The sequence below is a fragment of the Gouania willdenowi genome, chromosome 17 (assembly GCF_900634775.1).
Source record: "Gouania willdenowi chromosome 17, fGouWil2.1, whole genome shotgun sequence".
In the NCBI taxonomy this organism is placed as follows: Eukaryota; Metazoa; Chordata; class Actinopteri; order Blenniiformes; family Gobiesocidae; genus Gouania; species Gouania willdenowi.
In genome coordinates this window covers 2,007,793-2,021,072 of record NC_041060.1, presented here as the reverse complement: position 1 = coordinate 2,021,072, position 13,280 = coordinate 2,007,793, and the positions used below count along the sequence as shown (strand labels likewise).

The 13,280-nt window shown below is 34.7% G+C and overlaps 1 protein-coding gene across 2 annotated transcripts in view; it reads right to left on the bottom strand.

Moving 5' to 3' along the window:
- Window positions 1-13,280, bottom strand: part of tox (thymocyte selection-associated high mobility group box) — a 70,230-nt gene that overhangs the window by 30,626 nt on the left and 26,324 nt on the right. For both annotated transcript variants that reach the window (XM_028473588.1, XM_028473587.1), the window contains one exon: window positions 9,255-9,320. In XM_028473588.1, coding sequence (XP_028329389.1) covers window positions 9,255-9,320 — 66 coding nt within the window. The remainder of the gene's footprint in view (window positions 1-9,254; window positions 9,321-13,280) is intronic.

Below are 13,280 nucleotides of genomic sequence, written 5' to 3'. Positions count from 1 at the left end.
GGTAAACTCCTTAAAGGGGACATATAATGCTAAATCCACTTTTTTAGCCCTCAAATGCATTTTGTTGTATATTTAGATTGTTTAGAAGTACAGAAAAGTTCAAATTAGTCTCTTCAGGTGCTCCGTTGATATCTTTATATTCTGTTTTGGTCATATTTTTCAATCTGTTTCGATTTTTCTATTCTTTATTGCGTTTTTTGAACAATAACGTCACAGTATTTGCAGCAGAACTGCCAAATTCGGACATCGACTCCAGGCCCAACACTTCGAGCAATCCGCCCTTTTTATTTCTGGCTTTTATTTTGTAGTCCAAGCTCAAGGATGCAGAAGTTACGAGAGGATAAGTCAAAATGTTGGGTTGTTGGATGTAGTAACCCACACACTTCATTACACCGTCTCCCAGCATCAGAACCTTTTCAAAGTGCCTGGTTGAGTTTTATTTTTCACGGAAATGTACCACATCTGTGGGTAAGGTCATTTTTGTGTGCGCGCAGCACTTCAATGATGACTGCTTCATCAACCTCCGCCAGTATAAAGAAGGATTTACAGAAAGACTTTGTCTGATTGAGGGGTCAATTCCTTCTATCTTTGGAGACGACGAACAGAGCACTTCGGTAAGCTGTAAATAACGCTAAAAAGTGTGATGATAAGACGTCCCTGTCATTGTTTTGTTAGCATTAGCAGTTGCATCGTCTTCATATGTTAGCGCTGTGTGCTCGTTTTAGATCCTTGATGATATGGCCTACGTGATTTAATTTAAGTCTAAAGTTTTCATTAGTCATTTCATTTTGCCGTTTTTGTCTCCGGAAAGACTGTATTAAAATGCATTTCATGACGTTAGCTTGGCGCTAGCGTTAGCTAGGCACTTGTGTTAGCTCACTTGTTAGGGTTCTGCAGGTTCTTCATTTTCATCTCGCTCCGCTGGGTCCGACTCTGGCTGGAACATGTAAGGCTGGATGGACAAGTCTTCTGTTGTTGACATTTTGTAAATAACGTGTGAATAAACATTTTCTGCGCCGCTAAATAATCGTATCTCTTCTATCAAACTACAAAAATGGCCGAACGGGGTGGAGTTGAACCGAGTGTCATCTCTGCAACCTGGAGAGGGGGCGGGGTATGAAGGGTCTCATTTGTATTTAAAGAGACCGCACCAAAACGAGTTGCTCTCAGAAGCACGTCAGAAAAGGGGTGGAGCTATAATAATGAGGAATTCAGACCCAAGCATTGCAGTTCCTCTTTATATAGACCACAACTGTATGATTTATATGTAAAAAGGAAGGACTTAAATGCATGATAAGTCTCCTTTAACAATCACACACACACACACACACCAGGGTTGCGGTCAATTATAATTTTAACTGGAAAAATCTGTTGCCGTTGTAATTGATTTCAGATAAATGACTTTTTTACTTGTAATTGGCATGGAAATTATATAAAAACTGTTACAAATTAATTAAATGCAAACACTGGGGAACCACGTTACAGTTCTGTGTTACACATACTGTACCTAATTAACAATTATTAAAATACGTTTGATATCAAGTTTACCTGTCAGTTGTCTTGAGGATCAATATAGCATTTAAAAAAAAAAATTACATTCAGGGGCTATACTGACAGAACAGAGGCTCATACACCCAAACCTAACATTTTCATGGATGAGGAAGCCTAACAAGGTAACAATAGATGCAAAACAAATTGGATAATAGATCATGTTTTTTTAGTGTATTTTAAGGTAAAAAAAAAATGACCTGTTATCATAAGAGATGCTAAATACAAGAGGAACGGTTACGTTTTATGAGCTTATTTAATAAAGGCTCAGTAATTGAGAATGCATTTGTAAATGACTTTCAGGGGGAAAATAATATTTGTAATTTTAATTATAATTGGAAAAAATGTCGGTCAACGTAATCGTAATTGAACAAGGATAAGTGAAGACGTAATTGTAACTTAAAAATGTATTTGACATCAACGGGTCAAAGTGACGTTTATCTTGCTTTTAGTTTCACATCAGTGAGCGGCTGTAACTGGACTAGAGGTGACGGAGATATTGAGAAATGAAACGACTACTTAGAGACGGAGCCAAAGAGAGGCAGTAAATAAATGGTGTGTTTGGTTTGTTTGGTCCACAGCTCAGCGCTGATAAGAAAAGGTTACAGCATTGGCGATGGGAAACAAACCCATAAAAACATAACACACAGGTGCTACAAAACAGCCTTATCTGTCACAGCTGCTTTACCAACAACATCTGGAACCAAGCGGTTCTACAAAAGCTGAGCTCACTTCCTATTAGTTATTTATTGAAAGATGCTCGTGATCTTTCTGCTGACAGTTGGATTGAAAAGGTGGCAAAGGTGAACAATGTCGGCTCATAAATATGAAGCAGAGCTCAGGGACTTCCCTAACTCTCCTTATTAGGGATGTAACGATTCACTCAACTCTCGATGCGATTCGATTCACGATACTTTCGGGATAAACTAGAAAATACTGTACTATTTTCCTTTTATTTTTCATTGTCAAAAGAATCCATTGATAAACTATTCAAAATAATGCAATGTCATTGCACTGTATTTACATCCGATATTTGTTAAGGTCAGCAGAGGGCGCTGGTAACCCAGTGGTCGGTTGGCATGCAGATATTCTTGCAATGAAGAAGAGATGCTATGCGCTAGCAGACAGAGCTAATAGAAAAATGTGACTTTTACAGATATTCACATAATATTACAGATATTCTTTCGGTGCTAAAAGGGTAAGGAATCATTCATGAACATGTTTAAGAGTAGAAGGGGGCCAGAAAGAAAGTAGTAGGAGAATCCACCCGCCACTTACGCTTCTGGATAAGAGAATGATAAATATATAAGAAAAGTACTGCGATTCAATTTTCAGAGTATCAATATGAACTGTGATACCTAAGAATAGATTTTTAACTGCCTTACGATTAATCATTACGTCCCTTCTCCTTATATACAAACATACCATAAAACAGTGGTTCCCAAACTTTCCACAGTCCTGTACCTCTTCAGACATTTAACCTCAAGCTGTGTACCCCCTACTGCTGCACATTGCAACATAATAATGTAATGTGAATTTCACCTATCCTGTTGAGGAATGATATATAATAATAATAATAACTAGAATATTTGCATTTCCTGAAGAAAATACGAGAGGTTGCAGGTGCAGCCTCGTGTTGCATTGCATTAGCTTATCATTGGCATTACCTAGCATTAAGTTCACACATGCAATTTATTATTATTATTCACATTAGTTACAAATGTTGCTCACTGACGACACCTGCTGGTCAATATTTACAGGGGGTGTTTTTTTAAAGGATATTAGGCCCATTTGTCATTTTTAAAAGCCCTTTGTGAAGTCACTCCTGTTGATTCTACACAGCTTTCAAAGTTTTATTATGGTTATCATTATAGTTATCATGACTACCTGTCAACATTGAGCTATTCTGCAAAGCTGCATTTAAGCCAAATTTAAGAAACAATTTATGAACGGTATCGATGCGGTCCAAACAAATCTGACGTTGCGCACGCTCGAACCAAGCAGCAGACATGTTGAAAGTCTCGTGACAGTCTGAGCCTGATGTGCTGAGACAGTCACACAGACAGAGGTTCCTTGCTTTATAGATAGATGGATAAATTAAAGATGTTGACATGAATGTTGATAATGTCACACTCTGATCAGAGGATCACATTTTTGTGATTGATAAAACACTAATTCATCTTTGACGCATCTGTTCTGTTTATTTGATGTGACTTATAATAAATAAAGTGCATTAAATATGATTAACTTTCTATATAGTCTAGGTTGATCACGTCCAGGTATCGTTTCTAAAACTCTTAGAGCTCTTTAGCCACTATAGTGTGAACACAGCGATGATGCAATTGTTTTTCTAGCCAATAGAAAGACAGGAAGGAGTCAGATTGGACTGATATTGGTGGCATTCATCACAACAGCCTGTGACTTTATAGACGCTACGGTGCTTCAGTAATAAAGCCATAAATTCTTATTCAGCGCACTCTCCCCTTCTTATAGAACAACACTATGAATAAAACATTAAATCATACATTTCTTTACCCTCCAATATGAGCTATATTGTACCGCATGAATAATGCATCTGCTTGGAGTCTTATTAATATGAACTTTGCTTAGTGCTGAAGTAATTTGGTGCCAGCAAACATATGTGGCTCTCCAGAGGCTTGGATGCAGCCAGGATGTACTGGTAGTTCCACCCACAGCCTTATAAAAGCTGTGTTTGCTGTGTGCTGCTGTTGCTAGGTACTGGTAATTCAAAGACAGCTGATGTTCACTGTGCTGGTCAGTGCATGGAGGTGACATAACAGGACAGCTGTCAATACAATGACAAATACTCTTAAACTCACATCTCTTTATGCAGCAATGCAACGCCAGCACATGGAAATTTCTATAATTCTTCCATGACACGAGCATTACCTGCATTTTCCATCCACTTCCACATTCCACTCCAGTCATTTTTAACCCTGGGGGCACCTTTATCAGATTCTACCACTGTAGCCAAAGTCTCACTCTGAACTGAGTTCAAAACTTGAGAGCCCTGTACTATTAATACTACTACTATAACGTACAGGGAAAGATTATAAATGCTGATATTTTCACCACATGTTTATAACCTAATGCACACCTTATGTAAAACAAAAGCATGTAGGGAAGCACGTGAGGCTGCATTATACGCTCCATTGGCGCCACAGGCAGAATATGAGAAGTAAGTAAGTAAGTAATATTTATTTATATAGCACCTTTTACAGACAGAAGTCACAAAGTGCTTCACAATACATACAGTGCATACAATACAATACAAATTGCAGTTACAGTCACAAGAATATGATGGTCATAAAACAACCCTTTATCACTGGAAGAATCTGCTGAGGGGCCTTTGGTGTAAAACCACCTGTTTTCTGTGTCTCTTCTCTATGGTAGTATGTTGGATGTACATGACATGTTCGTGTGTAATTAATTTTCCCAATGGGTTTTCTGAGTTTGAACTTACCAAAGGAGAGTCTAAGGACAGGGGATGCTCCGGGACATTTATTATCCATTTGCTTAAGTCCAGCAAACTTTATTTACCAATTTATCATGTTCATGTCCCATAAAATTAAACCAGAGAAATTGCACATGCTATTATACTTTGCACCCGCAAATAAAACCCCTTTATAACACTACAGAGTATGTACAACTCTTTGTATATCCAACCTTCAAACACATACTCATTTAGCCATAATTGACAACTCTACTTAAGCTCCTCCCACTATATGAACACATACCTCCTACAGGCACTGTACTAGTTTATTGGAAAAGAAACCTACACTGAGCTTAGGTACCAAAACAGTACCCTTAATAATAAAAGTAGCTGTGTTCCCATTACCCTCGAAATGTGCCAAATCTACATAGTGCAATAAAAACTAGTAATGGACCTGAATTTTGAAAAAACACTCAATTAATTAATATTTAAACTCAAGTATTTACGCTTTAATGAGAAGGTATTTCAGATGTTTCGATATTGCAATGTGTCACTAAAGGCAAATTTATTTGTATAGCGCATTTCATACACATAACAAAGCAGGTAAAATGTATGTATTTCATGCAATCTATTATTATGATTATGCTTGTACATTATCAATATTCTCCTTTGTAATAACAAATGAATAAATTAGACCTGCTTTGTTATTAATATTATAAGGTAATAATCTTTAAACCACTTCATTGAATGTTTCAAAATGATGCATTTCATACACAAGGCAACTCAATGTGCTTTACATGATAAAACATTCAATTGTTTAAAATCAATAAGAACATTTAAAATCATCAGTAAAATCAATTCAAATCATCAACAAACACGACATCAACAACATGACCAAAAATCTCTCTCAATCATATGCAGTAGAGAAGAAAAGTGCCTTTAACGTTGATTTAAAATGTTCACGTGTGATGCTGACTTCACCTCTGCTGCAGTTTGTTCCACTTCTTTGCAGCATAACAACTAAAAGCAGCATCACCATGGTTACTGTGAGCTCTGGGCTCCACTATCTGACCTGTGTCCATAGATCTCAGAGACCTGCTGGGTTCATACCTGACTAACATCTCACTGATGTATTCTGGACCAAACCCATTCACAGATTTATACACCAGCAGCAGAACTTTACAGTCTCCTCTGAGGCTGACTGGGAGCCAGTGTAAAGACTGGTTCAGACCCGAGCTGCAGCGTTCTGAACCAGCTGTAGCTGTTTGATGCTCTTTTGGGGGAAGCGCTATGGAAACACCTTTTCTGCAAATACAAGTCACAGGACGTGACGTACCTGGTCACATGACCACTTCTCTCTGTGTAAACATGACGCACTACGTGTAGACAGAAGAGGAGACCGGGACATTTCTTAGCATTATACTTAAATTATTACTGCCATATTACGCGTGAAACAACAAAGGAATACAGAGTGTTCTAAGGAGGTTTGGAGCGACCGTCTTCCTGCGGGAGTTACGACGCTCCAGCCCAAAACAACGTTCAACGGAAACATATTCAAAGCGCAATTATACTGAGTCGACATTTGGAAAAATCGCTTTTATTTTGCGAAATTCTGTAATAGAAACACAGCTAATGTCTTGATATATACCGGTAAATATTTTTTCCCACTTTTTCAACTTCAGACCTAACCATAAATATAATTTTTTTCATTATATTTTTATACAATAGTTTTTTATGCCCTTTGTGTAATAAAAACACAATTTCTTTCATTGAGAAAAACACAAATTATGCCTTTTTTTTCAAAAATAAGGAGTATTTTGAAGGTAGATGCATAGATTTATTAGGTATTTATGAGAAAATCACTGTTATGTCAGGATAACAGTATATCTAAATGGTTATAATGGGAGTCAATGGGACCAAATGGTTTCTGAACTCAAAGAGTGTCGGTACATTTTATATCTCTTGTTCTATACATAATGCAATAAACAAACGTCACGGAATTATAAACATGATATTAAAAGAAAACTCCTGGTCAAAGTTCATACAATTAGTATTTGAACTGAATGAGATATTAAGAGTTTAAAACACTGAATAAGCAGAAAGTACATGTTTGGTCCCTTTTTATAATTAGAGCCTCTCGTTTTCCATTTCAGAATTTCTCCAATTCCATTTCAGTTTACCCGTCTCCACATCAGGTTACACATTCCCATTTAGTTTCTGTTTCCTGGGCCCTATGTAGACATCCTTACAGGCTGTTAAACTACCCAAAATCATGTCAAACATGTTTAATACGGTTAAAGGTAGGGGTGTCCTGATCCAATATTGATATCAGATATTGGTTCAATATCAGCAAAGAAAGTATTGGATTATATCAACCTAATCCGTGTACCCGTCATTCTTTGGCTGTTCCGTTTTAAAACCAAATCAAAATAACAAACAGTGTGGTTATTTTGTTTTACTGACTTAAATCTTAAACATAAATACAGAAAAAAATAGATAATAATACGATCAATATTACAATTTCCATTACATGAGGTGAATTGTGTATATTCAGTTAATTTTTCGCAATCGGAGGACGTACAGTATATAAATTCATGTTTAATGATAACATCTATTCTATGTGCTTTGTGTTGTAGACAAGAAGCTTTTGTGCACATAGCGTGCAGCATGTAAAGCATTCACAGGACATTAGAGAAACCACAACACGGTGACAGATTGAATTTATCAGCTCAAAACTAACAACGCCGACCTTGGAAGCACCAAAGAAGGTGAACTGCTCTGATAAATCTGTTGTTTTTTAACTATATATATATATATCACGTGGAAGGATGTGTGCATGTGCATCACTATAAGTCTGGTGATACATAGGAGAAAGAAACATATTAACAGGGAAACCTAAAATTCATACTATTCACGTGAGAACAGCCGACACATTAAGTATTTAAACTGTGGTTTTACATTTTTCAACCTCGTTATTAAGTGAAAAATCTCAATCATCAAAGGATCATTATAATTAGGGTTGTCCTGATGCACACTTTTCACTTCTGATACAATATTGATCCTTTATTAGCACAAATAATACATACATTTACAACTTATTTTGTAACGTGAAATGTTAGAAAAAATTTGATCAACAGTCAGCAACAGTAGGTATAAGAAAAACTGTCCCGTTAATTATTAACCAATGGGTTACATTCATTTTAACTTTAAAATAGAATATTCTACAATTGAATAGAATAAATCATATAAATATTTATAAATACTCATTTTACCAGGTGTTTCAGATGCAGGCTAATGTAGTCCAATATGCCAAATACAGTAAAAGCAGGAATACACAAAAAAAGCAAAATTACAAAAAAGGCATGACAAATTTCAGAAAAATACAGTGTCAATGTCAATAAAACACAGACAACTACAAATATAAACAAAAGAACCAGAAAAGTGTACGAATAAACTACAAAAAAACACAATCACAACAAAAACACAGAAAATGAGAGAAAACAATACAGAATATGACAGAAAATATACACAAACATACAAAAGAAATAGCAGAAATACACCAAAAAACTGCAAAAATACACAAATTTACAATTTTTTTAAATTTAATAAAAGAAAAATTTAATAAACAAAATTCCAAAAAATACACAAAGTGACAACAAAAATGGCTCTAAAAATATAAACAAAAATACCAGAAAAATATATAAATTAACTACAAAAATAGAAAAAATGACTCCAAAAATACACAAAAACACAGAAAACAAGAGAAAACAATACACAATATGACAAGAAAATATACAAAAATAAACATTTAAAAGAAATAGCAGAAATACAGCAAAAATACAATAAATTACCAAAAAATTCAATTAAACAAAAAAATGTTTTTTAATTAATAAAATTCTGAAAAATACACAGTGACAACAACAAAAGTGAGTCTAAAAACACAAAACAACTAAAATATAAACAAAAATATGTAAACTAATAAAAAACACACGGAAAATATACAAAAATGACAAAAACAAATGCTTTGTTGTCATTTCTGAAGCATGCAGCACTACCTCCTCATCCAGACACACGTGTATTAATCCAAAGAAAATTAAATTCACTACATACAACCTACATCCCACATGTAAAAATAAAACAGCCAAACATTGTCTGTATTTTCAACGTATAAACAAACAGGCTTTGTTAAAAATCACAAACAAATTTGCACGTGTACAGAAAAACCAAAGAGTTAAAGCTCGTAGACACAAACCTGATTAGTGGAGGCGAAGTCTAGGCCTGATTCTGGCATACCCAGGAACACTGAGTCCCCGTCCAGCTGGAGAGAAAAAAACACAAAGCAAAACGCAACAATGTAAATAAACTATAACCACACAGAGCATTGGTGGGTGCTATCAGTTCAGATATTAAGTCCTCATAATACACTCATAAATGGACCTCAGCTGTCTGTCTTATTGTGCTGAGGAGATTACATGACTGTAAAACTAAAGGGTTAGCAGCAATATGTATGTGTGAGTGCATTCACTGACCTCTAAGAAGTAAATCAGCTAACAACAACATCGCAGATACTAAGAAATTGTTAGTTTTCTTAACAAAATGCTATACAGTACAGTATTTTTTCAGCTATAGACATAATTTAGTCTTCATAGATCAGGTGTGTCAAACTACTTTTAGTTCAGGGGCCAAATACAGACCAGTATGAGCTTAAGTGGGCCACACATTTTATGCTGAAAAACCAGTAATTTCAACATTATTTTGCCCTAGTTTACAGTTCTATGTATAAATAAAATACTAAATATAAGAAACCAACAATATCCAAGCAATAAGTGACAGATATCACTTCCAACAGAATTTTCACTTTAAATTTCCTAGATTTTGTGACCAACTGATATTTAATCAAGGAAATATTATCTCATATTTTGAATTTTTTTTTATCATCAGTTAATTTCTGTTTTAAAACATTTTTATCCTTGGAAAAATCAACCGTCTAAATTAAATGCAAACAAACGTAAGCCGTCCACGGAGGCGTGTAGCTAATGTTTATGTTGGAAGTCCACTAGCGCAGTGAGAATGACGACTGGTTTTCAACACCTTTGCACCTGCAGATGTACTGTATAATCCTGTAAACCTGAACTGTTAGAAAACTGGACCATACGAGGTGTTTCATATAATCTGTGCAGCTCTGACCACATTTTCACATTCTTTTAATATGACAAACTTAGCTTAGAACCTTAAACTGATTAGTTTGGTGTGTTTCTTTTTACAGAGAACAAATTATGGTGTGTTATACTGTATATGAAAGGTTTTACAAAAGAAAGCTAAATATTTTTAGCTGTAAACAGTAACAGTTTTAGTATAAATGTCTGTTTTCAAAAATCAATTTGGTGATGTATCGCGATATTACATCGTGCAATTCTTGGATTGATTCTAAATGTATCCATATCAATTTTTTTTCAATTATTTATATATATATATATATATATATATATATATATACAGTATATAATTTTAACCTTTATTTAACCAGGAAAGTCTTTTCCACTGCAGGATACATTGTAACTGCACAAAGAAGTGCTGAAACCTGGGCATGTTGACCAGCTTGTGTTTTTTCAATAAAATCTTTCTGCATTTATTTGTTGTTCTAGAGACACATACAGTGCATCAGTTAAGTTACACTAAAGTCAAAGTTGGTTTAAAAGCCACAGGCAGATTGTATGTTATTAAGTTGTTGGCACACGTTAAAGTAGGGCTGGGCGATATGGCCTTTTATAAATACCGCGATATTTTTAGGCCATGTCACGATACACGATATATATCTCGATATTTTGCATTACCCTTGAATTAACACTTTGATGCACAAAATCACACCAGTATGGTGATTCTATATGTCTACATTAAAACATTCTTGATCATACTGCATTAATATATGCCAATTTTAAACTTTCATGCAAAAAAGGGGATATCACAACTAAGTCAAAGTTGACATAACTGTATTTATTAAACAGTGAGTGGCTCAAACATAAAATTGTCAACAGAAAGTGCACGTTCTGTGCAAAATTGTCACAGAGACATTTCAAAACAAGACATTAGTGCAGGATGCAACTCACATGGCATTTCAAAACACAAAATTAAAGTGCACTTTTTGTACATAATGCCACTACAATATTTTAAAACAAATAGTGCCCTTTTGTGCATGTTGTCATTAAGATGACATTTCAAAACAACACTAAATTTAAGTGCACCTTTTGTGCATAATGCCACTAAGATATTTAAAAAAAAAAAAAAAAAAAAAAGTCCGCGAGTTTAACGGTATGGTCATTTTCAACACCGCACAGACTACAAGCTGCGATATATCGAGTATATTCGATATATCGCCCAGCTCTACGTTAAAGCCAATATTTTGAGTGTAAAATATGCTAATAAAATATTTCATACATAATGTTCTCATGAAGGTGTACACATTTACAGATTAGTTGTTTCTTAAGTCATATATATAAAAAAAAATCGCAATAATGTATGATGTATGTATCGGTGTTTGCTTTGTTAGTGTTATTGTGATAATCATCCTTTAAAAAAGACATAGGCAACTGGTGGCCCGGGGTCTAAATTTGTACGGGTTCTAAAAAACATGCAAAATAAAACATCATAAAAACACAGGGAAAAAACGAGAAAAAAAAAATGGCAAAAAATACACATTGACAACAAACAAATATGCAAAATGACCACAGGAATACACGATGACAAGAAAATATACAAAAATGACAAAAACTTGCTAAGCACAATACATACCGGTACACAAATTGACTCTAAAAAACATACAGAATGACAGGAAAAACATAAAATGACTGTAAAAGCACACAAAACCAGAGAAAATCTGCAAAATGACAACAGAAATACACAATATGACAAGAAGATAAACAAAAATAACAAAAACACGCAAAGCAGCATGAAATACTGGTATACAAAATGAAGGAAAAAACATACAAAATGACTGCAAAAGCACAGAAAATGAGAGACAAACATACAAAATGACATAAATACACAAAAAACAAGAAAAATTAACAGGAATTGATACAAAAATATACAAACTGTTCTTTCCTGCATTAATAAAACAGTTACCCACCTCGGCTCTAAAACTTCCCTCAGACATTGCATCAGGGTACCCTCACGTTTATATCGTCCACTACAAACAATATTAGTATAAAGTCTCTTATCTGCAGCTCATTTCCTCCTGTTAGGCCTCTTTCTTTCTTTCTTTCATATTAGCTTTTATTTGCTCCACACACTGAAGTGCAGTGCAGAACAAAAGCTTTAAATCACTGCCTGTTAAAGCTTAACACTCAACAGATGCTTCAACCGTCAAATAATATTGACTTCAAGAGGCTACGACGGGCGTTTGATGTGGCGTTGGTCACTTTTGGTCACATAATGATTCCTATTAAAAAGCAAAATAACTCAGACATTTAGTACGTAAGTGATGTGAATAAACAGCCTCGTAAAAAGCTGGTTTCCTTAGCTTTAGTTTAACCAAATATGTGAAAAAGGTCAGGAAAAAATACTCTTGTTTACTTATGTCTCACTTTGTCAAGTAACATGATCATTTCCTGATGGTAATATTTTAATTAACATACTGTAATAACTGGTATACGTTAATTTAAGTGTATTTATAAGTGTCCATAATGCTAAAGGTAGAATTGTTTTTCTTGTTAAAAAAATTATAAAAAGGTCAGTCAAAATGTCAAAAATGCTCTAAAGGGCTTAGAGCAGACATGGGCAACTGGTGGGCCGGGGGCCACATGCGGTCTTCTGTATAAGTTTATGCAGCCCCCCGAAGTAAACATACAAAATAACAGACAAATGGACATAACAAAAGCAAGAAGCCATTAGAAAATACAAAGAATTACAACTGCAGGAAAATACAGTAGTTTACAAAATGACCCCAAATAACACAAAACGACAACAAAATTACAGAAAATGACAATAAAAAGACATGAAAAACACAATAAATGACTCCACAATACTAACAAACAAGCAAAACAACAACAGAAGTACACAAAAATTACTGCAAAAAAATGCAAATTGACAACACGAATACACAATATGACTCCAGAAAACATATTTTAAAGGAAAAATACACGTAAGAATGACATAAATGCACAAAACTCCTCACAACAAGCAAGACAACAACAAACATACACAGAATAAGAGAAAAACACACAAACCAAAAGCAAGTATACAACAAAATACAACATTGCAGGAAAATACAGTGGTATACAAA